Source organism: Mercenaria mercenaria, chromosome 15 (assembly GCF_021730395.1).
Source record: "Mercenaria mercenaria strain notata chromosome 15, MADL_Memer_1, whole genome shotgun sequence".
NCBI lineage: Eukaryota > Metazoa > Mollusca > Bivalvia > Venerida > Veneridae > Mercenaria > Mercenaria mercenaria.
The window spans coordinates 6,024,312-6,049,647 of record NC_069375.1 but is presented as its reverse complement, the minus strand read 5'-3'; the positions used below and the strand labels follow the sequence as shown (position 1 = coordinate 6,049,647).

The following is a 25,336-nucleotide window of genomic DNA, read 5'->3' as shown; positions in this document are numbered from 1 at the left end:
AAGGACGAGTTAAACTGTAAGGCGTAAGTGTGTGAGTAATAGCAGAATAACCTATCTTAGCCACTCAAGTTCACTGACTGAATCCCTAGATACTCTCAGTGACACTTCTTTTTATTCCCCTTTAAGTCACGACCACAGTAAAGTATGTTTCAGCTTAAATAGCTCTTCTTTTCTCCATGAGCCCCAAGAAACCCCAAATGCCTCATCTACCCCAGTCCCTAAAAAGAAAAAGGTTACCCCCAAACCTAAACTAAAAACATCTGAACGTCTCACAGTCCTTAACATTAATTGTCGCTCTGTCAAAAACAAAAAAACAAAATCCCTGATTTACACCTAGTCATTGACCAAATTAAACCAGATGTTATTTGCCTTACTGTAACATGGCTTAAGCCAGACATCAGTTCCTCCGAAATATTTCCTGATAATCTTAATTATAAGGTATATAGGGATGACAGGAGTGAAGGTCAAGGCGGAGGAGTGATGATAGCTACATCTAACTCACTGATCAGTCAAGAACAACCAGACCTCAAGACTTCATGCAATATAACCTGGGCCAAAATTACCATCACTGGTCTGAAAGATATCTTTGTCGGAGCCTACTATAAACCCCAAGAATTAGACGCCGACTCCCTGTCCCAACTCTGGTTATCCCTAAGTAAAATACCCAAGGACAGCATAGTATGGCTACTTGGAGACTTCAACCTCCCCGACATTGACTGGTCAAAAGAGTCCCCTAAAAAAAACAGATCCTTTTATGAAGAATTTATTGAAAGATATTCCCATTATAATCTTGAACAAATAGTTAAGATCCCAACTAGGTTATCCAACACCCTTGATCTCTTCTTTACAAACCATCCATCCCATGTCCATTTGGTCAAATCCCTACCGAGTCTAGCCACATCGGATCATAATATAATTTTTCATGAATCGAATCTTTATAGGGGCCGCCCAACCCAACCTAAAACTCTACACGAAGGCTAATTGGGAAGGGCTAAAATCTGACATGAAGGCTTTTGGTGCTAGCTTTCTCACCGAAAACCATTCAGACCCTGAAGTAGCCTGGAATTCATTCAAGGACTGCGATAATGAATCCCAGTCAAAACACATTCCATCTAAAATGTCTAAACCCCGTGCCGACTTGCCATGGTTAACCCCGAGAATTATCAAGCTTATACACAAGCGTGATAAACTGTACAAGAAACTACACAAATCTCCCTCCCGAACCCGCCAACAAAGATTCAAATCCCTTAAGTCTTCTATCCAGAAGCAAATAAGAGCCCAATACTGGTCATATATGGAAAGTATCATATTTGACCACTAACTACAAAGCCTTGGTGTCAACCCACAAATTACCTAATGGGTCAAATCTTTCCTGTCCAACCGATCCCAGAAAGTCGCTGTTGATGGTCATTTTTCCAGTGAACTTCCTGTACTGTCTGGAGTTCCCTCTTCCTGGTATATATCAATGACTTAAACCGGTTTAAGCTCCCCAGTGGTGTTTTTGCCACTGACCGTTCCAAGGCGGTGCCCCACTGTGTTCCTTTGTTTGTTCGTTTTGTCCTTGTGTGTTGACTTTGTGTGCGTGCGTGTGTGTATGCTTATTGTTCGTCTTGTCCTTATGTGTTGGTTTTGAGTGTGTGTGTGTGTGTGTGTGTGTGTGTGTGTGCGTGTGTGTGTTGTTCGTTTTGTCCTGATGTGTAAGCTTTGAGTGTGTGTGTGGTGCACGCGTTTGCGTGCTGGGGGGTTCGTTTTGAGGAGGCTGCGCTTTTGGTGCGTGGCACTCCCTGTTTGATATTTTTCTTTGTTTTTACCAGACTAGGTCAAATGTAACGCAAGAATGTTTGCAGATGACACCATAATATACCTTACCATCAACTCCATTTCAGATAGTATATCTCTGCAACAAGACCTCATTAGCTTAGAAACCGGGGAGAAGACATGGTCCATGGAGTTCAACCCGGACAAGTGTGAAGTCCTTAGAATCTTTAGAAAGAAAAATCCTGTGGTCTACCCCTACAAACTTCACAACATAGAGTTCAAAACTTGTGAGGCAGCTAAATACCTAGGCATAACCATTTCCAAAGATCTAAACTGGTCCAAACACATTGACAATATCACTTCCAAAGCAACTTCCACTCTTCGCTTCATACAACGAAATGTCAAAACTGACAATAAAAAGGTCAAAATTGCTGCCTATAACACCTATGTCCGCCCTCAACTTGAGTACTGTTCAAGCGTCTGGCATCCTTGGCAAAAAACCCTCACTAGCAAAGTCGAAAATGTCCAAAGGTCAGCTGCTAGGTACGTCATGTACGACTACAGTTACACCAGTAGTGTTACACAAATGCTGAAAACTTTAGAATGGAATACACTCCAATATAGAAGTTTACACAATTCATTAGTAATGTTTTATAAAATAAGGACCCAGACAGTTGCAGTCGACCATTCTCGTCTTATTCCAACTAGAAACCTAAATTACTTAATCCTCATGTCTCACACTCGGTACTTTTCTAATTCCCACTTCCCAAGGACCATCCGACTCTGGAACTCCCTACCAGCTTATGTTAAATCTAGCCCCAGTCTCAGTATCTTTAGAGAGAGGCTGGCGGTGGTCAGTATGTAATTCTAGTGCCTCTGTCCAATTTTAACTGTAGCATACTGTCTTTTTTAGCTTTTATTCTTTTAATATTGTAACATAATTATCATTTCTTTAACAACTGTTTCTTCTGTTTTGAGTGTACTTTTAAAATCACTAAAGTATCATTGATATATACATATGGTCACTGAAATTAATCTTTCAGCAACTTTTATTTATTTATTATTTATTTATTCATTCAATTATTTATTATACCAGATTGTTTACATACACCATCTTATGATATCCGCTATTTTCTGAGAACAGCCCTTGTTTGTCGTTTTATTACTTTCGGTTCCTTTCTGACAGTTGTAAACAAGACAGTTCAAAATACTTCCTTTTCCGGTGAAACGTTAGCCCCTAGCCGAAGCTACCTGAGAGCTAAGGGAAATCCAGCAATATCACACAATGGTTAGAATGATTTTAATGTTTACGCCTCACAAGTTCTTGAAGAAATTATGCGAAAACTTTTACTGATGATATTCCCGCGATGCGAGTCTATAATCTGTCTAAAATCAACTTTGAAGCGCACATGCCCTTTCCAGAAAATTATCAAAGAATTGAGTACTTCATTAGTTTGTCACCTGATTTATCGCGGTTCAGAGCTCAGATGACGAGGGCGTAAGCCCGAGTGTTTGAATATCTTGAATAGTAGTATCAAATTATATTTTAATTTTCTGGAACAATTTCAGTGCCTGAGATCATGGGCAATGGTAAAGTGTAAACTTTATTTTCAAAAATCCCCTTTTTCATACTAATCATTAGTCTAATGTTCTGTTTATACGGTACTCAGTAGCAATGCAAAGACATTTTTATAAATCAGACTTTTCCACTTAAAATGACATTTTTTCATAAGAGTATATACCCAAGAACAACATGGAAGTAAAAAAAATAATTTACCATAAAATTAAGAAAAAATATGTTCATGCAAATATGGGCGTTTTTAAGGCTCATTAAGCCATTTTTAAAGCTTTTAGCCTGAAAAATGATCTGATAACAAAAAATTACATTTTATTAAAAATCTGACACAAAAACAATAGCAACTGACTTTAGTAGTATCTATAGTATGAAAAGGCACCAAAAGTCTATAACCTCAAGCTTTTTTTCTGTTATTCCTTGGTAATATTAGTATAGATTCTGGTCATAAATATAGGCCTATTCAGAATAGTATGTCATCAACAGTCAGGTAATTCCAAATGCATGAAAAACAAGAGCTGTCTCTATTGATGACAATTGTTTTCAAAGCATGCCTAAGAATAATAAGTTGTCTGTGCAAAAAAAGTACACATCATCTCGTGACCTTGACCTTGAACCCAGAGACACGGGTCGTAAGCATGACACACCTACTCAATTTGTAAACATTTGCATCAAATCATTTTCAACCCCCTTGATAAATGGCAAAGTAAAGGATCAGACAAGGAACACCATTGCCTTCTAAGTGTGACCTTGACCTTGGAGTTCGGGGTCTTGGTCTTGCGCAGGATACATCATCGCAATATAAGAAACATTTATACCAGATAGTTTTAAAAATCCTTCATTAATGGTAGATTATGGACTGGGCAAGAATTAGATCCTGTTAACCTTTAAACTCTAAGTGTCACCTTGACCTTTGAGGTGAGAGTCTGGGTCTTGCGCATGACATGTCATAGTAAACATCTATGCCAAGTTGTTTCAAAATCCCTTAATGGTTTGCAGAGTTATGGACCAGAAACGAAACAGACACTGTTAACCTTTGACCTCCATGTGTGACATTGACCTTGAAACTAGGGGTCTGGGTCTTGCGCATGACACATTGTCTCATTATGGTGAATATTTATGCCAAGTAACTTCAAAATCCCTTTGCAGATGGCAGAGTTACAGCTAAGACAAGTATTGACATGGACTCGCACATGCACAGACACAACACATAAAGACAGTGCGTTTTAATACACCCACCTCCGGGGTCATAAAAAAGCATAATTTACTTTACCACTAGCTATGAAGAGCTATGTTGCTTTTTGTGTACAAAAATCTAATGAAACATTCACAGCTAAAACAAGTATAAAGTCCACTATGCAGTACAGAGGGGTTCCCGTTTATGTAGTTATCCATGAGAAAAAAAAAAGACAGAAAATATATAAACTTGTCCAATGTATTTACATGCAAACCTGTCTTTAAAGACCAGTCCTGGAACTATCAAAAGAGCCATTTATTGCAAATAAATCAAATGCTGTATCCATTATACAATATTTTAAAGTACCGGATAGTAATATTCAAGGAGACTGCTAGAGTAGTCTTTCTGGAAAGGTGCTATTGTTCAGGTGGTATTTAGCACAGGTTTGTCTGCAACAATGGTTTTTATCTGAAACTGATGAAAAATTCATGCATTGTAACATGAATTTAAAACTAAACTTAAACAAGTTGAACAGCAGGGAAAATGTAACGGATGACTCGAGAACTATGTATAATTGTATATTTTAATATGGCTTTGTGATATTTCGTCTTCTTATGTTATATTTTGATTCTAACATATCTTTGTAGACTACAGTTTTCCTTTCACCATTCAGCAGTATAGATGAAGATTCAAACACCTGAACATTGATAGGACTTTAGTACTTAGTTATATTCAGAAAGTATGTTTCACAACCGGCCACATTACTGGGCCATTCTAGATTCCTGATATAGCAAAATTACCAAGAGAGTTTATGTGTGAATGACAAAAGCAAGGGCTAGCCCAAAGAGCTAAGTCAAACATGCAAAATCTACAGTTTTGTGATCTGGGTCCATGTACGTTCAAAATTCAAGTTCAACCTTTTCAAGTAAATAAATAAATAAAAGTAATCAAAGCTTGTCACTAAGATGACTCCTGCTGCACAGATCAGACACCCAGGTGACCCATTCCAGTCAAGTGGTTTATTGACACTAAGTGACACTGACTGGATTTGAAACAACATTATTTTCACTCAAAATGGTAAAATTAATGATATAAAGCATCTATGTGACCATAAATTTATGAGTTTAATATAATTTTCCATGATTTATGCATTGCTAAAACTGTCTCGGCTTTAAAAACGTCAGCAACGTTTTCTTTCACCTACGGCGTTGTTATTACATAGCTGGGTACGAATGGTATTGGTTACGAAACAAGTCGGCAATTTCTAGTGTCATTTTGTTGCACTCTCACTTATTTTGTAGAATTTCTATTCACTTTTTGTAATTTATGAATGTACAACTTCAACAACACATTATCAACTAATTGTGAATGGTGTAAAATACCTTAAAATCGATTCAAGGTTTTTGCAATTATCGTACCCGGTACGAACAAGTGCGCGTTTTACGTTCGGAAAATCAAGAGTTGCCGTTCGTGGCTTTCTGCACATGCTTCACAAAATGACCAAATCGTAATAGTTTACGGTGGTTTACGTTGGATAATAGAGGTATTTTAAGTAAAACAATGATCAAACTACCTCACACAGGCAGAATTTCTTGCGAAAGGCACCGTTTTTACAAATTCTTGACTTTATGAAATTTTCAATCAATGTTTTGTTTATGTTTTCGCGCAATAATTAAAAAATGCGTACCATTTCCCATTGCGGACTTCTTTTTTCTCCATATATGGCACAGTGGTTCCCAGCTTTTTTCTTGTTTTAATACCGAAATCGACCGTAAGAAATGATACCAAAAATGAGGTCAGCCAAAAATAGTACGGGAAAAATAGTACACCAGCGCCACCTAGCGGAGGTTGCATTGCTATACTCAGTTGAAAAATATTAATGACCAAAATCCAGTCACAGTATTGTTACTGAACTGCATGAGTATGGGGATTGAACCCCAGGCCTAGTGATCCATAGGCGGACACACCAACCACATCTCTAAAGGGATAATTCAGCAGCAAGGCCTATATACCGCCTCAATAGTCTAGTGGTAGAGTGACCGCTTTGAGTACGGGAGGTCTGGGGTTCGATCCCTGGCTGCGTCGTACCAAAGACGTGAAAAATGGTACTGGTAGCTCACTTGCTTGGCACTCTGCATTGAAAGGGTAGTACCAGGAGGTAAAATAAGCACAGGTAAGTATCTGTTAGTGGATACCTAGTTTGTCGTACAGGAGCTTTGTAGCTCGTGTTATATGTTGGATTATATGCGACGTTAAATAAAGCTTACCTTTACCTTTAAACCTACTGTCGCAACACCTCCCCCTTTTCTTTTCAGAGCTCACTAGCTTTCCATAATGACCCTCCATGCTCACCGCATGAGTCGAGGATATAAACTAGCTATTTTTATTTTAATTCTAATAGGGGCCCAGACTGTCAAAAATAAATGTTTAACATTAGATATATGAGCATTTTCTCCAAAAATTTAAGGGCCAAGCCCAAAATCTAGGGGCCATGGGCTACTTGGTCCCTGTTAATTTATATCCCTGTGAGTCAGTCAAACCCTCATCGCCATTGAAAGTAAACCTTGGGAGAGAAAATACCAAGGTTCCAACTGGGGCTCGAACTCCTGACCTCTTGGTCATAGGCGGACATGAACCATGTTGTCAAAGGGTTAACCCAGCATGGCTGTTGGAAGTGGCCTATAAAACCTACTATCACTACATCGTCTTTCCTTGGCATACTTGTAGAACATGCCAAAATTGGCGTTTATACACTTGCAGCCTCTACATGCATGATCACACTTTCAAAACATATAAAGGTTTGAGTGTTGAATGAAGATGAAAACAAGGCCTTGTGGAATATCGATTAATTTACCACATTTCATCGGTCAAACGCTTGAGATATCGAAGGGAGGGGTATCAAGGAAGACAACACTCCTTGTTCAGTTACGTGACAAAATGTTGAATCTATCTTTTACGTTTGACCTTTATCCACTTTTGACCAGGTTGGAGACTTCACGTGGATCGAGATCTAAAGGTAGTCTCTTGTTTGGAAGACAAACTGCCTTCCATTAAAAGCCGCAAATTAATTATTAGCATAAGAACTAAAAATCATTGAATTCTAGGACAGAAAATTATACAAATCTTTTTTTCTTTTTAATAAAATTTTAAAACTTAAATTATTTGGGAGATTTTGTTGAAGCATTGTATTTCTTGAGAAAACTTTTATTTTTAAAGGGAAAAAACATTTGTATTACTAAACAAAATATATTACAGGTACAAATATATTAACTCTTAATAAATTCAATAATGAATTGTTAACTTATAATTGGCCATACAGATTTTTTATCACCGTTACGTGAATGTCTGCTGAAAACGAAAGTATCACTTTTCATAGAGAGAAATAGATGTTCACGTTGTGTGACAGAATTCGATATTTCTTTAGACTTTCTTGTAATTTCCTTGTAGGACATACATAATACTCTTACCAACGTTTAATTTGAAATATTAACTCAGAAATGTGTCGTATATTAGCGAAAATAGGACCAAAAAAAATATATGTATGTTTCCTGTGACATGCCAGAAAAAAATCGGGTAGGTAGGTCGAGTTTTCTTTCTTTTTTTTTTCTTTTTTTTTTTAGGATAGAGCAGAACACGCATCTTCACAGTAGTAGAATTCCCTTGTCTTTGCTTTTGCCTATTGTCTTAACAATACATATATGCCTGTACTAGATGGTAGATGCTATACACTTTAAATACACAGCTTTTTATATACCCTTTGGCTTTTAGTCAAATTATTAAATACATGGCGTTAGAATATTTCGACAGATGCACCTTTGGTTTTCGTTGGTTCAAGCCTAGTTAAAATCATGATTTTTTTGTGTCGAGTTTAAGGCAGGGGTGTAAATTTTTTTCACACCACTCGCCCTGCAGGACTAGTAACCACTAAAATCTACTCGACTTAGTGAACAGTCATTTGTCCTTATAATTGACATGTTTAATATTGTCACTTTTATGAAAGGAGTATTATACATGTACAATAAGTAGATTTTAAATGAAACACACAGTAGACAAATACTGTTCTCTTGTACACTACATTTCCTTTTTAAGGTGGCATGTTTGTTCTTTTTAAATTTACCTTTTACAGCAGACATTTTAATTTTTCTTTCCTCTATTTTGTCAGCAGCACCAGCCAGTTGCTCTCCAAAACAACTGCAGCGATATTAATAATAATTAAAGTCTATCCCCTACCGTAAAGTGTTGGGACAGCATAAAATATTTAGTTATTTTCATTTTCTAAAGACTTATTTCCCGAAAATAATTATTTTGAAAAGTGTCCCCAAAATATGGACATAATTATCATCATCCACACACCCGTTGGGAACGCGAAAAAAACAACAATTATCGGAAATTATTTTGTTTATAAACTAAGTAATTGGCCTTGTTTTCATCATTAATTAACACCCTCCAAAGAGCTAAAAGAAGTGTGTCGGTATCATGGCATCTGGAGTGGAGATCAAAGCACGGTATAGTTGCCCGAGATTGTCATGGCATTACGTCATTTTTTCGTGCCATGTGAAACATCGCTGTTTGATCGTACCGCCTCGCTTCTTTAAATTGTTGAGAAGAAATCAATAAAATAAGTTTCTTCTTTTTTTAAAAAAAAAGCGAATGTACAATATCACGAATGAACTGACAGATAAATGTGTCAAATGATTATACTGATCCTACCTCTGTGACCTGTTTGTCCTCAAAGAATTTACATTATTGTTAGAGAAGAATATCTTACAAAGGGTCGTGTCAAAAATAATACTTGTACGAAGATTCATTTAAAAAATAATCAAAAACCACTAACATCATACTGCTTTATTCTAAAGCCACTTCTATTTACATTCACGAGGTCACATAACCTATTCTGCCGCGCTAACAGATATCTGTTTGCGAAAAATCGTTTTACTCCTTGTATTTAAATTGCTGCCGCTTTTTCATTATTTAAGATTTTTTAATTCTTTTTTTTATACTTTCTGGTCAAAAGTCTGAATTTTATGACCATATTATGTATCGATTATTTTCTTTAAGAAAGAAATAAGTAATTAAGATTGTGCTGTTTGAAATTTTACAAGTGATTATATGAAAATTCGGCTGTTTTTTTATAGAATTTTGACTACATTTTTGCCGATGTCTTATTAAAATTATTATAGAATTCAAACTGTATTACTTCTCAAGCGGTGTTGACAATTTGAAGCAATTATATTAAAAAATAAATGCACTAAGGGCGTTTTCTGTGTACGTGTCGCTAAACAAAAGTAACAGCAATGTAAATCAGATATAACGATAGGTCGCACGTGCTCGTGGAATGGAGAATTACCGGCATGACGTTTTGATATCTTTACGATTCGCGGGTTAATTCCAGTCAATCCAGGTATTTTTTTGTGATATAATTTCTGAATTTGGTAAAGTTACGACGTAAAAACCACTCGCCCGATTGGTCGAGTATACAGCGAAGTCCACTCGTCCTATCCAGAATTTAACTCATCGATGTACGATGAATAAGAATATAGAACTGGAAGATCCTTCACAAGAAACTGCCTGTGGGCGGGTGGACTTGTTCAAACAGCTCGGTAAATGTACATCGATCCGATGTTCCTAAATGAGAGCATATGATTTTTTTCGTACCCGCTAATTTTCGTCCGAAAAAAAGTTTAGGGTCGGGGGCTAAAATTAGGGTCGGTTGGGTCACCGGAAACTTGCATATTTTTTTATTTGGCCTAGACAGTAATTTATCTGAAACATTAATTTCTGGCATATTTTGTCTGCATGTACATTATCGTTGTCAAAATTATATGATTATTGAACGCTGAGGACTAATACTACCAGACACATAGATATATTCCTTTACAAAGTTGTCTTTTTTCATTTTCAGGGGTTTGTAAAAGTGGTTAAAAACAAAGCCTACTTCAAAAGATTTCAAGTCAAATTCCGAAGGAGGAGAGGTAGGCTTTAGTGTTTTTTTTTGTGGGGGGGACATTATCTACTAAATCATATGAGCATGCACAAATTAATCCCTCTGTGTACCAGCAGTATTTTGCATTTGAAAGCAAAGTTGTCTGGAGTGAAAAAGTAGGTCTACATTAAAGGTGTCCCAATTGTCTAGAACAGGCCAGTCTTGTTGCTACACTTGCCCCTCACTGCAGTGGGTTCAAAACTTTTTGTATGTGTAGGAAGCTGTCACAGAAGGAAGCCATCTGGCTGGCTTATGGAAGGTTCTACCAAGGTGCCTCCTACTACTTAATATATTAAACATTTGAGGACTTTAAAAATGCCTTGTCGTTATATTATGTCAAAGTCTTAGAGTGTATTTGGCTCGTTGAAATATATGTTTTAATATATGTTCATCGGATCTGTAACCACTGTTCCAAAAAAAAAAAAAAAAGTCAAAAAGTCAGACTGAGTTAAGAAATTGTCTTTTATGACTATTTAAAGCTGAAATATTGATTTTGTATTATTTTTTTCAAGAGGGTAGAACTGACTTCTATGCTCGTAAAAGACTGGTTGTTCAAGAAAAGAATAAATACAACACCCCAAAATACAGACTGATCGTCCGCTTTACCAACAAGGACATCATCTGTCAGGTAAATAATTTCAGAGTTCATCAAATGTTTCTGACACCTGTCATGGGTGACCTAAATTGTCCACCTGTCATCTTGTAGAATAGCGGTATGATATCAGTATTATCAGAATAATTTGCACTAAGTTCATGTGGGAGGAAAAAGTAGGTCACTAGGTTGTGGTGGGTCTTTAAGAGGAGGACATTAATCTGTTGCTTTGTATTCAGTCAATAAGTCTGAAGTTTCAAACATTTGATATGTTCAGTGTTGAATGTATATAAAGAAAAGCAAGCATTATGCTTATATCCTGTTTAAGTTGCAAAAACTCTTAAAACTGCATTTATTTAACTTAATATTTTGGAAAGGAAGCAACAGAATCGGGTATGGCAGTGGTAGTCTCTTAAGGTTTGGAAGTAGAGTATCATATATAGCACATTTAGCATAATTGTAGTTCGTAGTTTTAGTGCCTGTGTTAATTTCAATTAAATGTGTTGAAAACTGTTCTACCTATGTATTTCAGATAGCGTATGCCAGAATCGAGGGAGACGTGATCATTTGTGCTGCTTATGCACATGAACTTCCTCGCTATGGTATCAAGGTCGGGCTAACAAACTACGCCGCTGCATACTGCACAGGACTTCTAATTGCAAGAAGGGTATGAATCAATCCTTCAAAACGTTGAAATAATAGATCATTTAGTGACTTAATGAAATTAGGTTTTGCATCTTTAAAAGTGCAGAGATATGAAAGCAACAACTTTATTCTTTAGGTCAGTAAGTGATCTATGAACTCAGTTACTGTTCATGTTTTAAAAAAAAAGTACATCTGTATGTAACATAAGCAACCTCCATATTGCCAAGTAAATGATCTACTTAACAGGTTCACTTAAAAAAATATTGCATTGTCTTGCGTAATATTGAAGTAAATGAGACCAAAATTTAGATATCTCTGGATATTCAGACTAGTTTTAATACTATGAAATACATAAAAACTATTTAGCATGTGAGTTTAACATATAGTTAAGTACCTGTAAATTACTGCTGTTACAAAGTAGTTGAAATACATGTCTGTTCAGATAACATGCCTGCCAAACAAGCGATGTAGTGATGGCAGAGGAGATGCATGTTTGTTTTCCAAAGTCAGGAAAACAATCTGGTAGGTTTTTAGCTGTCTTTCTAGAGGTGGTGTTTGAATTCTGTGGTTTATGATGCTCTATAATTAAACCTTTTCCAGTTACTGAAAAAATTAAACTTGGACAGTATTTACCCTGGACAAGAACAAGTTGATGGAGATGAATTTTATGTAGAAGATGTTGATGGACAGCCAGGAGCATTCCGTTGTTACCTTGATGTTGGTCTCATGAGGACCACCACTGGTGCCCGTGTTTTTGGAGCCATGAAGGGAGCTGCTGATGGTGGCATTGATATCCCACACAGGTGAGAATCTTGTGTTGTGGTGTTTGGTAAACTGTATGATGCCTGTTGGTTATATGATCATTTATAAAGTTTTCTTGAAATTACATAGATGTTGCCAACTAAAAGCTGAGAAGGACATGTTACGGCTGTAGTTGTAAAACCAAAACTACCTTATTGTAGTAATTGAGATTTATTACTTGATTGCCAGTGATGTACTGAAATGACATAGTTCACCTGAAGTGCATTGATGATACACTTTTATTCAGCTGAGGCAGTCTAATTTGTACAAAGCTCTCTAAATAGGTTTTCTATCAAGATCTCTGCAACCTCTGCTGGATAATTGTCACATCACTTTAATAATGCCAATTAAGTTAACTTCATGGGTAAAGCACAAGACTTGGACCGGTGAATTAGTCAGTTCCTTATAGAGAACAACCTGCCGGTATTTCATATTGTAAACCCAAATCAAACAAAAAGCAAGTGTTCAAGTTGAAAAGATAATCTCTATTCTCAATAGGTCAAAAAAACTTCCTGTACCTAGGATTCTGAGCTATGTTGATTGGTATATTATTATTTTGTGATGGAGTGAACAAAAATACAGGAATACTTTCATTTATATGTCTGCCTCTGGTAAGGATTGAATATGGACAAAAAACATTAGGCCATACTTATATTTGATGTATTGATTTAGTTCTATCTGAATGTCTGTCACATGGTCAGAGACTGCTTAAAAAGGTTTAGTAATGAGGCTTGTTTTATTTGCATTTTCCGGTTGATTGATTTTTGGCCCATTAAAGGTCATTTTTGATAAGTTTTTCCAGAATATGTCTTTATGAATACTACTTGTAGCGATTGTTTACTACCGAGTCCAGTTGTGCATATTTGCATATTAGCTGTTGAAGGTCATTGGTTTAGTGTTTTTAGCTCACCTGTCACAAAGTGACAAGGTGGGCTTTTGTGATTGCGCGGTGTCCGTCGTCCGTCCGTCCGTAAACTTTTGCTTGTGACCACTCTAGAAGTCACATTTTTCATGGGATCTTTATGAAAGTTGGTCAGAATGTTCATCTTGATGATATCTAGGTCAAGTTCGAAACTGGGTCACGTGCCGTCAAAAACTAGGTCAGTAGGTCTAAAAATAGAAAAAGCTTGTGACCTCCCTAGAGTCCATATATTTCACAAGATCTTCATGAAAATTGGTCAGAACGTTCACCTTGATGATATCTAGGTCAAGTTCGAAACTGGGTCATGTGCCATCAAAAACTAGGTCAGTAGGTCAAATAATAGAAAAACCTTGTGACCTCTCTAAAGGCCATATTTTTCATGGGATCTGTATGAAAGTTGGTCTGAATGTTCATCTTGATGATATCTCGGTCAAGTTTGAAAATGGGTCACTTGCGATCAAAAACTAGGTCAGTAGGTCTAAAAGTAGAAAAACCCTGTGACCTGTCTAGAGGCCATATATTTCATGAGATCTTCATGAAGATTGGTCTGAATTTTCACCTTGATGATATCTAGGTCAAGTTCGAAAGTGGGTCATGTGCCGACAAAAACTAGGCCAGTAGGTCAAATAATAGAAAAACCTTGTGACCTCTCTAGAGGCCATATTTTTCATGGGATCTGTATGAAAGTTGGTCTGAATGTTCATCTTGATGATATCTAAATCAGGTTTTAAAGTGGGTCACGTGCCATAAAAAACTAGGTCAGTAGGTCAAATAATAGAAAAACCTTGTGACCTCTCTAAAGACCATATTTTTCATGGGATCTGTATGAAAGTTGGTCTGAATGTTCATCTTGATGATATCTAGGTCAAGTTCGAAACAGGGTCATGTGCGGTCAAAAACTAGGTCAGTAGGTCTAAAAATAGCAAAACCTTGTGACCTCTCTAGAGGCCATACTTGTGAATGGATCTCCATAAAAATTGGTCAGAATGTTCACCTTGATGATATCTAGGTCAAGTTTGAAACTGGGTCATGTGCCGTCAAAAACTGGGTCAGTAGGTCAAATAATAAAAAAAACCTTGTGACCTCTCTAGAGGCCATACTTTTCATGGGATCTGTATGAAAGTTGGTCTGAATATTCATCTTGATGATATCTAGGTTAAATTTGAAACTGGGTCAACTGGGGTCAAAAACTAAGTCAGTAGGTGTAAAATTATTAAAATCTTTTGACCTCTCTAGAGGCCATATTTTCCAATGGCTCTTCATGAAAATTGATCTGAATGTTCACCTTGATGATATCTAGGTCAGTTTCGAAACTGGGTCACGTGCGGTCAAAAACTAGGCCAGTAGGTATAAAAATCGGAAAACCTTGTGACCTCTCTAGAGGCCATATTTTTCATGAGATCTTCACGAAAATTAGTGAGAATGTTCACCTTGATGATATCTAGGTAAAGTTCAAAAGAGGGTCACGTACCTTCGATATTAGGTCAATAGGTCAAATAATAGAAAAACCTTGTGACCTCTCTAGAGACCATACTTTTCAATGGATCTTCATGAAAATTGGTCAGAATTTTTATCTTGATAATATCTAGGTCAAGTTCAAAACTGGGTCACATGAGCTCAAAAACTAGGTCACTATGTCAAATAATAGAAAAAACAACATCATACTCAAAACTGGGTCATGTGGGAAGAGGTGAGCGATTCAGGACCATCATGGTCCTCTTGTATTGTCTTAATGACCGTAATTAGAAAATAGCCAGTGATGATAGCATAGTTCATCAGATTGTACAATGCTGATATATTTGTCTTTCGCTCCTATCTGAGGCTGTTTAAAGAATTATGTGAAACATTCTAATTTTAGTCTGCATATCTGGTAAAATGAAAGCAATTTTCATAACATATCTGATGGTTCTTCAAATTGTTGCAGTTTAGCGTTTTGTTACAATGGTGTAAACACTGGACTGTGGCAGTATTTGCTGTGAAATGTTTGCCTAGTTCTTCATGTAGGAATTAAAGAGGATGAAGTTGAGCAAAGCTGAAAAGTTTGTCACAGTTAAAATATTCATTGAAACAAAGTGGGAAAGCTCTTGGATTAAATCTTCTTGTCACTTGTTATCATTACCATCGTTGTATGATACACACAGCTGTGGCTAAAAGGACAATATTTGAAATAGCCTATGATGATAGCATAGTTCATCAGATAGTATACTGTTGATATATTTGTCTTTCGCTCCTATCTGAGGCTGATGACGTGTTATTCTAGGGAATGTTAACAGTTGTAAAGTCTGAAATTAAAGAATGACCTGTATTAAGTGCATGTCAAGTGGTCATAGAATGTTGTCCACGTTTTAAAGAGCGTTTTTCATAGATGATAGTATTATATGTAAGCGAATGTCTTTGTAACCACTTGAAGGAATAGATTGAAACTTCACACACTTTTATACTGTGATGATCTGACGTGATGCACAGGTTCTTAACTTTGTTGCCTCTTTTTCAACTTGGCAATTTTTGGTTGCGTTTTTATGTTTAAGTTGGTTTTTCAGCGACCACATGTGGATATTGATTGAAATTTGAGACACTTGTTCACTGTGATGGTAAGACATGCAGTGCACAGATTTCATTACTCAGTTTTGCTCTATCACAAAGTCATGCTTCATTTTGAACTTGGCAATTTTCCTGGTGTAATCTGTAATTTCATTAAGAGTCGTAAGTGTGGAAAGTTCTATGACTCCAAAGTCTTTGCCTTGTTCATGTTTTCATCATTCTGACATTTATTTAATGAGAAGACTTTAGAATTTTAACATGTAGATTGAAAATTGCTCATTGTATTAGACTGCTCTGTAACAATTGGATAAATTGGATACAAGCCCCTGATGATAGCATAGTTCATCAGACAGTATAATGTTGATATATCTGTCTTTCGCTCCTATCTGAGGCTGGTAGCTCAGGTGTCTTGACTCGAAGCAGTGGTATATAAAAAAACAAGAAAAAACAACTGATTCATTAGGACTTGCATTATATAAATATCATATGCATTTGGATGAGTAAGCTGATAATATAAACCAAAAATAAAATGTCAACTGAGGGAACAGTTGGAATGCCAGTGATGATAGCATAGTTCATCTGAAAACATAATGTTGATACATTTGTCTTTCGCTCCTATCTGAGGCTTAAAAATAGAAACTCTTGTCATGTCCATGAAAATTAGTTCCCATATGTCCCTCCCAAAACTGGAAGTATAGTATATAAATGAGGATGTGTAGAGGCCAGAAGTTACCAGTGATTGTTGAATTTCCATGTATTCTTTGATGAAACATTTTCACTCCAGTCTTAGGTAAACAGCTCTGTGATCAAGTGGAAATTTGAACAAATAGAAATGTAAGGATTAATCGGGAAATAAAATGTCAACTGAGGGAACAGTTGGAATGCCAGTGATGATAGCATAGTTCATCTGAAAACATAATGTTGATACATTTGTCTTTCGCTCCTATCTGAGGCTTAAAAATAGAAAATCTTGTCATGTCCATGAAAATTAGTTCCCATATGTCCCTCCCAAAACTGGAAGTATAGTATATAAATGAGGATGTGTAGAGGCCAGAAGTTACCAGTGATTGTTGAATTTCCATGTATTCTTTGATGAAACATTTTCACTCCAGTCTTAGGTAAACAGCTCTGTGATCAAGTGGAAATTTGAACAATAGAAATGTAAGGATTAATCGGGAAATAAAATGTCAACTGAGGGAACAGTTGGAATGCCAGTGATGATAGCATAGTTCATCTGAAAACATAATGTTGATACATTTGTCTTTCGCTCCTATCTGAGGCTTAAAAATAGAAAATCTTGTCATGTCTATGAAAATTAGTTCCCATATGTCCCTCCCAAAACTGGAAGTATAGTATATAAATGAGGATGTGTAGAGGCCAGAAGTTACCAGTGATTGTTGAATTTCCATGTATTCTTTGATGAAACATTTTCACTCCAGTCTTAGGTAAACAGCTCTGTGATCAAGTGGAAATTTGAACAAATAGAAATGTAAGGATTAATCGGGAAATAAAATGTCAACTGAGGGAACAGTTGGAATGCCAGTGATGATAGCATAGTTCATCTGAAAACATAATGTTGATACATTTGTCTTTCGCTCCTATCTGAGGCTTAAAAATAGAAAATCTTGTCATGTCTATGAAAATTAGTTTCTATAGAAGAGTGTGTCCAAACATACACTGGAAGTATAGCATATGAATGAGGTCAGTAGTTACCACTGATGGTTGAATTTCCATATATTTTCTTTGATGAAATGTTTTCACTCCTGTTTGGGATAAACAGCTTGAGAGTAGAAATGTGAGCAAGTTTAACTATAAAGGCTAACCTGAAAGTCTGATGTGGTGTATTTGATTTTGTCATACACATATAACTCTAGCTTTAAGTATACAAAGATTTACTGGGATTTTTATGCATTTTCAGCACCAAACGTTTCCCTGGCTATGATGCGGAGAGTGGTGAATTCAGTGCGGAGGTTCACAGGGACCACATCTTCGGTAAACATGTGGCAGAGTACATGAGGAAACTCAATGAGGATGATGAAGACTTGTACAAGAAACAGTTCTCCCGCTTCATCAAGAATGGACTCAATGCTGACAATGTAAGTCCTTAACACATGGCAACTAACAAACAGCTTAGAATAACTTTGAGAATGGCAGAATTTAAAAAAAGAATGGGGCAGTTTCAGCTGTTGTCATTCAGCAGTGATCAATACTTAGTAGGTTAACCCTTACCTTGCTAAATTTTTATAATGAACTTTTCCATCTTTCAATTTGGTTGGTACTATTAGCTGTTAATAGGGGTGCTAAACAAAAATATACTAACTGAATGGCGAACAGTGCAGATCTTGATCAGACTGCATGGATGTGCAGGCTGATCATAGCTGCACTGGTCGCAAAGGCAGAATCAATCGTGTCCAGCATGATAAGTGTTAAAAGAATTGGTTAAATTTGCACTTATTAGCTCATCTGATTTTTTGAAAAAAAATGATGAGTTATTGTCATCACTTGAGCGGTTGTCGGCGTCGGCGTTGCCTGGTTAAGTTTTATGTTTAGGTCAGCTTTTCTCCTAAACTATCAAAGCTATTGCTTTGAAACTTGGAATACTTGTTCACCATCATAAGCTGACCCTGTATAGCAAGACACATTACTCCATCTTGCTTTTTGCAAGATTTATGGCCCCTTTTGTACTTAGAAATATCAGATTTCTTGGTTAAGTTTTGTTTAGGTCAACTTTTCTCCTGAACTATCAAAGCTATTGCTTTGAAACTTGGAATACTTGTTCACCATCATAAGCAGACCCTGTACATCAATAAACATAACTCCATCTTGCTTTTTGCAAGATTTATTGCCCCTTTTGGACTTAGAAAATCAGTTTTCTTGGTTAAGTTTTATGTTTAGGTCAGCTTTTATCCTAAACTATCAAAGCTATTGCTTTAAAACTTGCAACACTTGTTCACCATCATAAGTTGACCCTGTACAGCAAGAAACATAACTCCATCCTGCTTTTTGCAAGATTTATGGCCCCTTTTGGACTTAGAAAATATCAGATTTCTTGGTTAAGTTTTATGTTTAGGTCAACTTTTTCTCTTAAACTATCAAAGCTATTGCTTTGAAACTTGCAACACTTGTTGACCATCATAAGCTGACCCTGTACAGCAAGCAACATAACTCCATCCTGCTTTTTGCAATAATTATTGCCCCTTTTGGACTTAGAAAATCATTTTCTTTGCTGAGTATTATGTTTACGTCAACTTTTCTCATAAACTATCAAAGCTATTGCTTTAAAACTTGCAACAGTTTTTCACCATCATGAGTGTACACTGAACATCAAGAAACATATCTCTATCCTGCTTTTTGCAAGAATGATGGCCCTTTTTAGACTTAGAAAATCATGGGTAGGACAATATTTCTATTACACAAAAAAAATCAGATGAGCGTCAGCACCCGCAAGGCGGTGCTCTTGTTTTATTAAGGGGACTTTCCAGCTTGAAATGGTGGTGCCCCTTGGGATATTATTTCAAGCCACTGACATTTTCTTGCATAAACAGAATATTACAGTTCCAGCAGGCTTGAACACGGCAGTGAAGGGCAAATAATGTAATGTCAGCATCCATTCGTCTACAGGGGCCTTGTGTTAAAACTTAGCTGACTTGCTGTTCATGAGAAAATTAGTTTATTACCATTTCTGAAAATGCTATAATGCCTGGCACCTGTTGAATTTCCAGAATACTTCAGCTTGACTGAACGCAAACATTGTTCCTTTAACACTAGATAACTGCGCTGAATCATGCATTTCCCCCTTCACTTTTAGTAAGAAAACCAAAACATTTGCCTTTTTCAGTTGGAAGAAATGTACAAGAAAGGTCATGCTGCAATCCGCTCTGATCCTGAGCCGAAGGCCAAACCAACAAAGGAGGTGAAGGTCAAGAGGTAAGAGTGATCTAGTGTTTTAAAGTGGGGGTTGCACAAATAGTTCAGTGGTTTGTGCCTCACTGGGTTTCTCTATACTACATATGATCTTGGTACTGATCTTTCCCAGGAAATGGCTTCCAGTGTGATTCTAATAAGCTTCAAGCTGAATAGATGTGTTTATTAAAAACCTGGGTCTGAATGAATTTTTAAAAAATTATTTTTGAAACATCAGTATTGACGTATATTATACTTCGGACTTCACCCAGTAAGAAAAAAGAATAGTCAACACGGTGAGATTGCGGTCATAGTACTCGGATCTTAAGAAAGATTGGTCTTCTTTAACCACTTTCTGCATGGTACATGGTAAAGACCTGTAAATTGTTCACAAAGTCTTCTGTGAGAAATTGAGGATTCCAGGCAGTTTGCTTTCTGTTCAGTTTGCCCATTCTGTAATATTGCTTTAACAAGGTAAAATATAACTAACTTAGTATTCTTCATTTCAGATGGAACCGTGCCAAGATGACCAAGGCCCAACGTGAAGATCGTGTCAAACAGAAGAAGGCTGCCTTCATGAAGAAGCTAGAGGCAGATGATGAATAATAGACTTTGTTTCTATTTATGTGCTGATATCAATTATATTAAAGCACTCTGAAGAGAAATCTGTGTTCATGTCTTGGTAGTTTCGGTGATACCAACATAGAGTTGGGATACATATCCCTGGGTGGCAACAAAGTTGAAAGAAATTCCAAAACAGTACAAAAATTAAACTTAAAAAAGTGAGGAAATTCAAAAGATGGCAGTCAGTTGCTTAGCATGGCATTTTAATCTAATTTGCTTACGTGGGTCTGTCCATTAGTAGACAATTCGGTTTCCGCTTGCTGACTACTAGGGAATGCTTTGGCACACTGGCGTTATTTCATAGGATGATTGAGTGTGGTCAGTAGATGACACCTATCGTTCTAGAGGTTCAGGTTATAGTAGAGTGGTCGAAATTTATAGGAGATTGCCTGTTGGCTAGAGTTATTTAAGGATCATTGTGACCTTGAGGCTGAAAATTGCCAATAATTGGGATGCTTTGACCAAGGACTCGAACTTTATAGAAGGATTGCCTGTGGTGGCTAGATGACCTTGTTTTTGGGGTCAGTAGGTCAAGGTCACCATGACCTAGAGACTGAAAACTGTTTTTGACAATAGCTGGAGAATGCTAGGGCTTATAGCCATCAAACTTTATAGTATTGTTGATGGTCATTAGATGACCCTTCAAAAGCAAGAACTTAGGTCAATGTTTATACCAAGACTGAAAAGTTTTCTGGTCATTCAGTTGGGAATACTTTGGCTTATGACTGTTAAACGTCATAGAATGATTGCCCAGTCACTAGATGACCACAGTGACCCAGATATGATCAATTGCTGTAAAATCCAACTGTGCATTTTGAGAGGGAAAATGGCCTCGGACTGTTCAACAGGATGATTGTTAGTAGATTACTTTGAGAGTCACAAGTTCAAGGTCATAGTGACATGGAGACTGAAGACGGTTATCATTAGCATGAGAATGCCAGGGTCAAACTTCATAGCAGCATCTTTAGCTTATTTGAACTTTGTTCAAGGTGAGCCATTAGTGTAGGTGGATGGTCAATCATCCTGCATGAACATTTTTAGCTCACCTGAGGCAAAGGCTCCTGGTGAGCTTTTGTGACCGCTCAATGTCCGTCGTGCGTCCGTCAATATTTTCTAAAAAATTCTTACTGAAAACCACTGGGCAGAATTACACCAAACTTCACAGGAATGATCCTTTGGTGGCTCCCTTTCAAAACTGTTCAAAGAATTGAATTCCATGCAGAACTCTGCAGCCAAAAGGAAAAAATTCAAAAATCTTGTCCAAAACCGCAAGACATGGAGCCTTGATATTTGGGATGTGATATCTAATGGTCCACTATGAAGATTGTTCAAATTGTGCCCCTTGGGTGAAGAGGCCCTGCCCCGGGGTCAAAGTTTTACATAGACATATATTTATTTAATATATGTATAGGAAAAAGCTTTAAAAATCTTGCCTGAAACGGCAAGGCATTGCCTAGGCTTTTGATATTTGATATGTTGCATTGCCTTGTGGTCCTCTACCAAAGTTTTTCAAATTATGCCCCTGGGGTGAAGAGGCCCTGCCCTGGGGATCCCAAATTTAACATAGACTTACACGGGAAAAAAAATTCTTTTCAGAAAGTCTAAAGCCTAGGCCTTTGATATTAGGTATATAGCATTGCCTAGTGGATCCCTAACAAGATTATTCAAATTATGCCCCTGGGGGTCACTTGTTATATGAGTCAGTTAGGAATAAATACTTCAAAAATTATCAGATCATATTCCCTAGACTGTTTAATTATAAGCACGGGTCACTTGACCTACTGATCTACTTTCTTGTTTTTTAAGATACAGCCTTGAAATTTGGATGACATGTATAGTTTAGCACACCAATCTTAAAACTGACTTCCATTGACCATGTATGTGAACAACTGACACACTTCGTAATATTATAGCATCAGTTTGCCATTTTAAACATGTGGCTCGTATTATTCAGGTGAGCGATTCAGGGTCATCATGACCCTCTTTTTACTTAAATATCTTCTCTAAAACTTGGTTAGAATTGCACCAAACTTGGTCAGGAACATCCATCTAGTTTGCTCAAATGTTTTACCTTGGCCCTTTTTAGGGGCTAGCAGAGATCAGTAGAAAAACCTGTAAAGAACTTCTCATGAACTAAATGATGGAGCGTCGTCAAACTTGGTCTGTAGCATAATTTTAGGTCCTCTTCCAATTTTGCTCAAATGGGGGCATTTCGCCCCTGATAGGGGCCACTACAGCTGAAATTAGAAATACCGTTGACTTCTCAAGAAAGTGAGAGATGGATCTCCATTACAGTTGGTCTGTAGCATCATTATAAGGTTCTCTCTTAAATTTGAACAAATGGGGGCAATTTGGCCCCTTTAAATGTTGCTAGGGCTAGAAGGAATAATACCTTCCAACAACTTTTCTCTTGAACCGCTCAATGGGTTACATCTAACTTTTGTCTATAGTGTCACTGTAAGATTCTCTCCAAAATTTGTTAAGATAGGGGCAGTCCTCTTACCCTTACTAGGGACCATTAGAGGTAAAAGATACTTTAATCAACTTTCTTTTATCCCGATCCGCTAGATGGATCATCAGACTGGTATGACAGGGCTTAACAAGAGCTGTCGTGCCCCTGAAGCGTACCCAAGAATGCTACAGTTGTCTGCACAAAATGTGCCAGAATAGTTCAGGTATGAATTATTTTGTGACCTTGACCTAAGAAACCTTGGTCATAACCATTACACAACTCGATATGGTTAACATTTGTGTTGGAATTATTTTAAAATTCAAGTTATGGACCAGACAAGAAAAAGACCATGTTAACCTTTGACATGTAAGCTTGACCTTGGAGCTAGGGGTCTGGGCCTTGCACATGACATATCATCTCATTATAGGGAACATTTATGCCAAGTAATATCGATGGCAGAGTTACGGACCTGACAAGAAACAGCCCATCTTAACCTTTAACTTCTAAGTGTGACTTTGAGCTAGGGGTCTGGCTCTTGCGCACGGCATGTCTCATTATGGGGAACATTTATGCCAAGTTATTTCAGAATCCCTTTATGGATTGCCGAATTATGGACCGGACACAAAACAGACCCTTGACCTCCAAGTGTGACCTTGGAGCTAGAGGTCTGGGTCTTGCGCGTGACGCGTCATCTCATCATGGTGAACATATTTGCCAAGCTATTTCAAAATCCCTTTATGGATGGCAGAGTTACAGTCTGGACAAGTTTACACGGACGGACAGTGCGATTTCAATATGCCCATCTTCGGGGGATAAAAAACCTAACAACTCATCATGAGCCACTTGGTGGATGTTCATCACACTTGGTCTGTAGCATTATTATAAGGTCCTCTCCCAATTTTGTGGGCTTTTGGCCCCTTTTAGAGGCAGCTAGAGCTGAAAATAGAAATACCTGTAAATTAATGAAAAGCTTGATCGATCATCATCAAACTTGGTTTGTAGCATCATTTTAAGGCACTCTCCGAAAATTATTCAGTGGTGGTGTTTTGACCTTTAGCAGCTGCTACAGATGAAAATAGAAACTAGAGTTTTTTACCCCACCTGACCCAGATTTGAATCTGACCTAAAGATCATCAAGATTAACATTCTGATTAAGTTTCATTAAGATATGGTCATAAATGTGGCCTCTGGAGTGTTAACTAGCTTTTCCTTTGATTTGATCTGGTGACCCAGTTTTTGACCCACATGACCCAGACTTAAATTTGACTTAAAGATCATCAGGATTAACCTTCTGACCAAGTTTCATTAAGATATGGTCATAAATGTGGCCTCTGGAGTGTTAACTAGCTTTTCTTTTGATTTGACCTGGTGTCCTAGTTTTTGATCCTACTTGACCCAGATTCAAACTGGACCTTAAGATCATCACGATTAACATTCTGACCAAGTTTCATGGAGATACAGTCATAAATGTGGTCTCTACAGTGTTAACAAGCTTTTTCTTTGATTTGACCTGGTGACCTAGTTTTTGACCCCAGATGACCCAATATCAAACTCTTCCAAGATTTTATTGAGGGTAACATTCTGACCAAGTTTCATGAAGATTGGGTCCAAATTGTGACCTCTAGAGTGTTAACAAGCTTTTCTTTTGATTTGACCTGGTGACCTAGTTTTTGACCCCAGATGACCCAATATCAAACTCTTCCAAGATTTTATTGAAGGTAACATTCTGACCAAGTTTCATTAAGATTGGGTCAAAATTGTGACTTCTAGTGTTAACAAGCTTTTCCTTTGATATGACCTGGTGACTTAGTTTTTGACCCCAGATGACCCAATATCGAACTCGTCCAAGATTTTATTGAGAGTAACATTCTGACCAAGTTTCATTAAGATTGGGCCAAAATTGTGACCTCTAGAGTGTTAACAGTGAAACTGTTGACGACGACAACGACGGACGGACACAGGGCGATCACAAAAGCTCACCTTTGAGCACCTCGTGCTCAGGTGAGCTAAAAATCCTTTAAATGACTTGCTGGCTGGGTCCTCGTCAGAGTTGACCTGTAGCATCATTGTAAGGTCCATTTCCCATGGGCCATTTCAGCTAAAAATAGAATAACCTTTTAGTAACTTCTCATGAACAGGTTTTCAATCTTTATCAAACTTGGTCTGTAGTATCATTGTAGAGATAAAAATCAGAAAAAGAATTTTAAACAACTTCGTGTCAGGAAGTTTGAACTTTTGGGGCATCGGAGTAAAAGTATAAAAAATATAAAAAATATCTTTAAATAACTTAATGTACAGCTTTATGGATTTTCACCAAACCTTGTTAGAGGTAAAAGTTTTCTTCAGGTGAGTGACTTGGGCACAT

At 37.1% G+C, this 25,336-nt stretch overlaps 1 protein-coding gene and 7 non-coding genes across 8 annotated transcripts; all 8 read left to right on the top strand.

Moving 5' to 3' along the window:
• Nucleotides 1–2,915: 2,915 nt before the first annotated feature.
• LOC123540484 (60S ribosomal protein L5-like) lies at nucleotides 2,916–20,560 on the top strand. The gene is made up of 8 exons (XM_045325603.2): nucleotides 2,916–3,046; nucleotides 10,411–10,480; nucleotides 11,004–11,119; nucleotides 11,616–11,750; nucleotides 12,329–12,531; nucleotides 17,911–18,088; nucleotides 19,831–19,919; nucleotides 20,405–20,560. The coding sequence occupies exons 1-8, from the start codon at nucleotides 3,044–3,046 to the stop codon at nucleotides 20,499–20,501; spliced, it is 891 nt and encodes a 296-aa protein (XP_045181538.2). The 5' UTR covers nucleotides 2,916–3,043; the 3' UTR covers nucleotides 20,502–20,560.
• LOC123563137 (small nucleolar RNA snR60/Z15/Z230/Z193/J17) lies at nucleotides 15,199–15,279 on the top strand. Its single transcript, XR_006688754.1, has one exon. It is a non-coding gene; the product is annotated as a small nucleolar RNA snR60/Z15/Z230/Z193/J17 (small nucleolar RNA).
• Nucleotides 15,617–15,697, top strand: LOC123563142 (small nucleolar RNA snR60/Z15/Z230/Z193/J17). Its single transcript, XR_006688755.1, has one exon. It is a non-coding gene; the product is annotated as a small nucleolar RNA snR60/Z15/Z230/Z193/J17 (small nucleolar RNA).
• On the top strand, nucleotides 16,310–16,390 carry LOC123563122 (small nucleolar RNA snR60/Z15/Z230/Z193/J17). The gene has a single exon (XR_006688748.2). It is a non-coding gene; the product is annotated as a small nucleolar RNA snR60/Z15/Z230/Z193/J17 (small nucleolar RNA).
• Nucleotides 16,543–16,623, top strand: LOC123563117 (small nucleolar RNA snR60/Z15/Z230/Z193/J17). Its single transcript, XR_006688745.2, has one exon. It is a non-coding gene; the product is annotated as a small nucleolar RNA snR60/Z15/Z230/Z193/J17 (small nucleolar RNA).
• Nucleotides 16,871–16,951, top strand: LOC123563111 (small nucleolar RNA snR60/Z15/Z230/Z193/J17). The gene has a single exon (XR_006688744.1). It is a non-coding gene; the product is annotated as a small nucleolar RNA snR60/Z15/Z230/Z193/J17 (small nucleolar RNA).
• On the top strand, nucleotides 17,198–17,278 carry LOC128549203 (small nucleolar RNA snR60/Z15/Z230/Z193/J17). Its single transcript, XR_008367521.1, has one exon. It is a non-coding gene; the product is annotated as a small nucleolar RNA snR60/Z15/Z230/Z193/J17 (small nucleolar RNA).
• On the top strand, nucleotides 17,526–17,606 carry LOC128549202 (small nucleolar RNA snR60/Z15/Z230/Z193/J17). The gene has a single exon (XR_008367520.1). It is a non-coding gene; the product is annotated as a small nucleolar RNA snR60/Z15/Z230/Z193/J17 (small nucleolar RNA).
• Nucleotides 20,561–25,336: the final 4,776 nt, after the last annotated feature.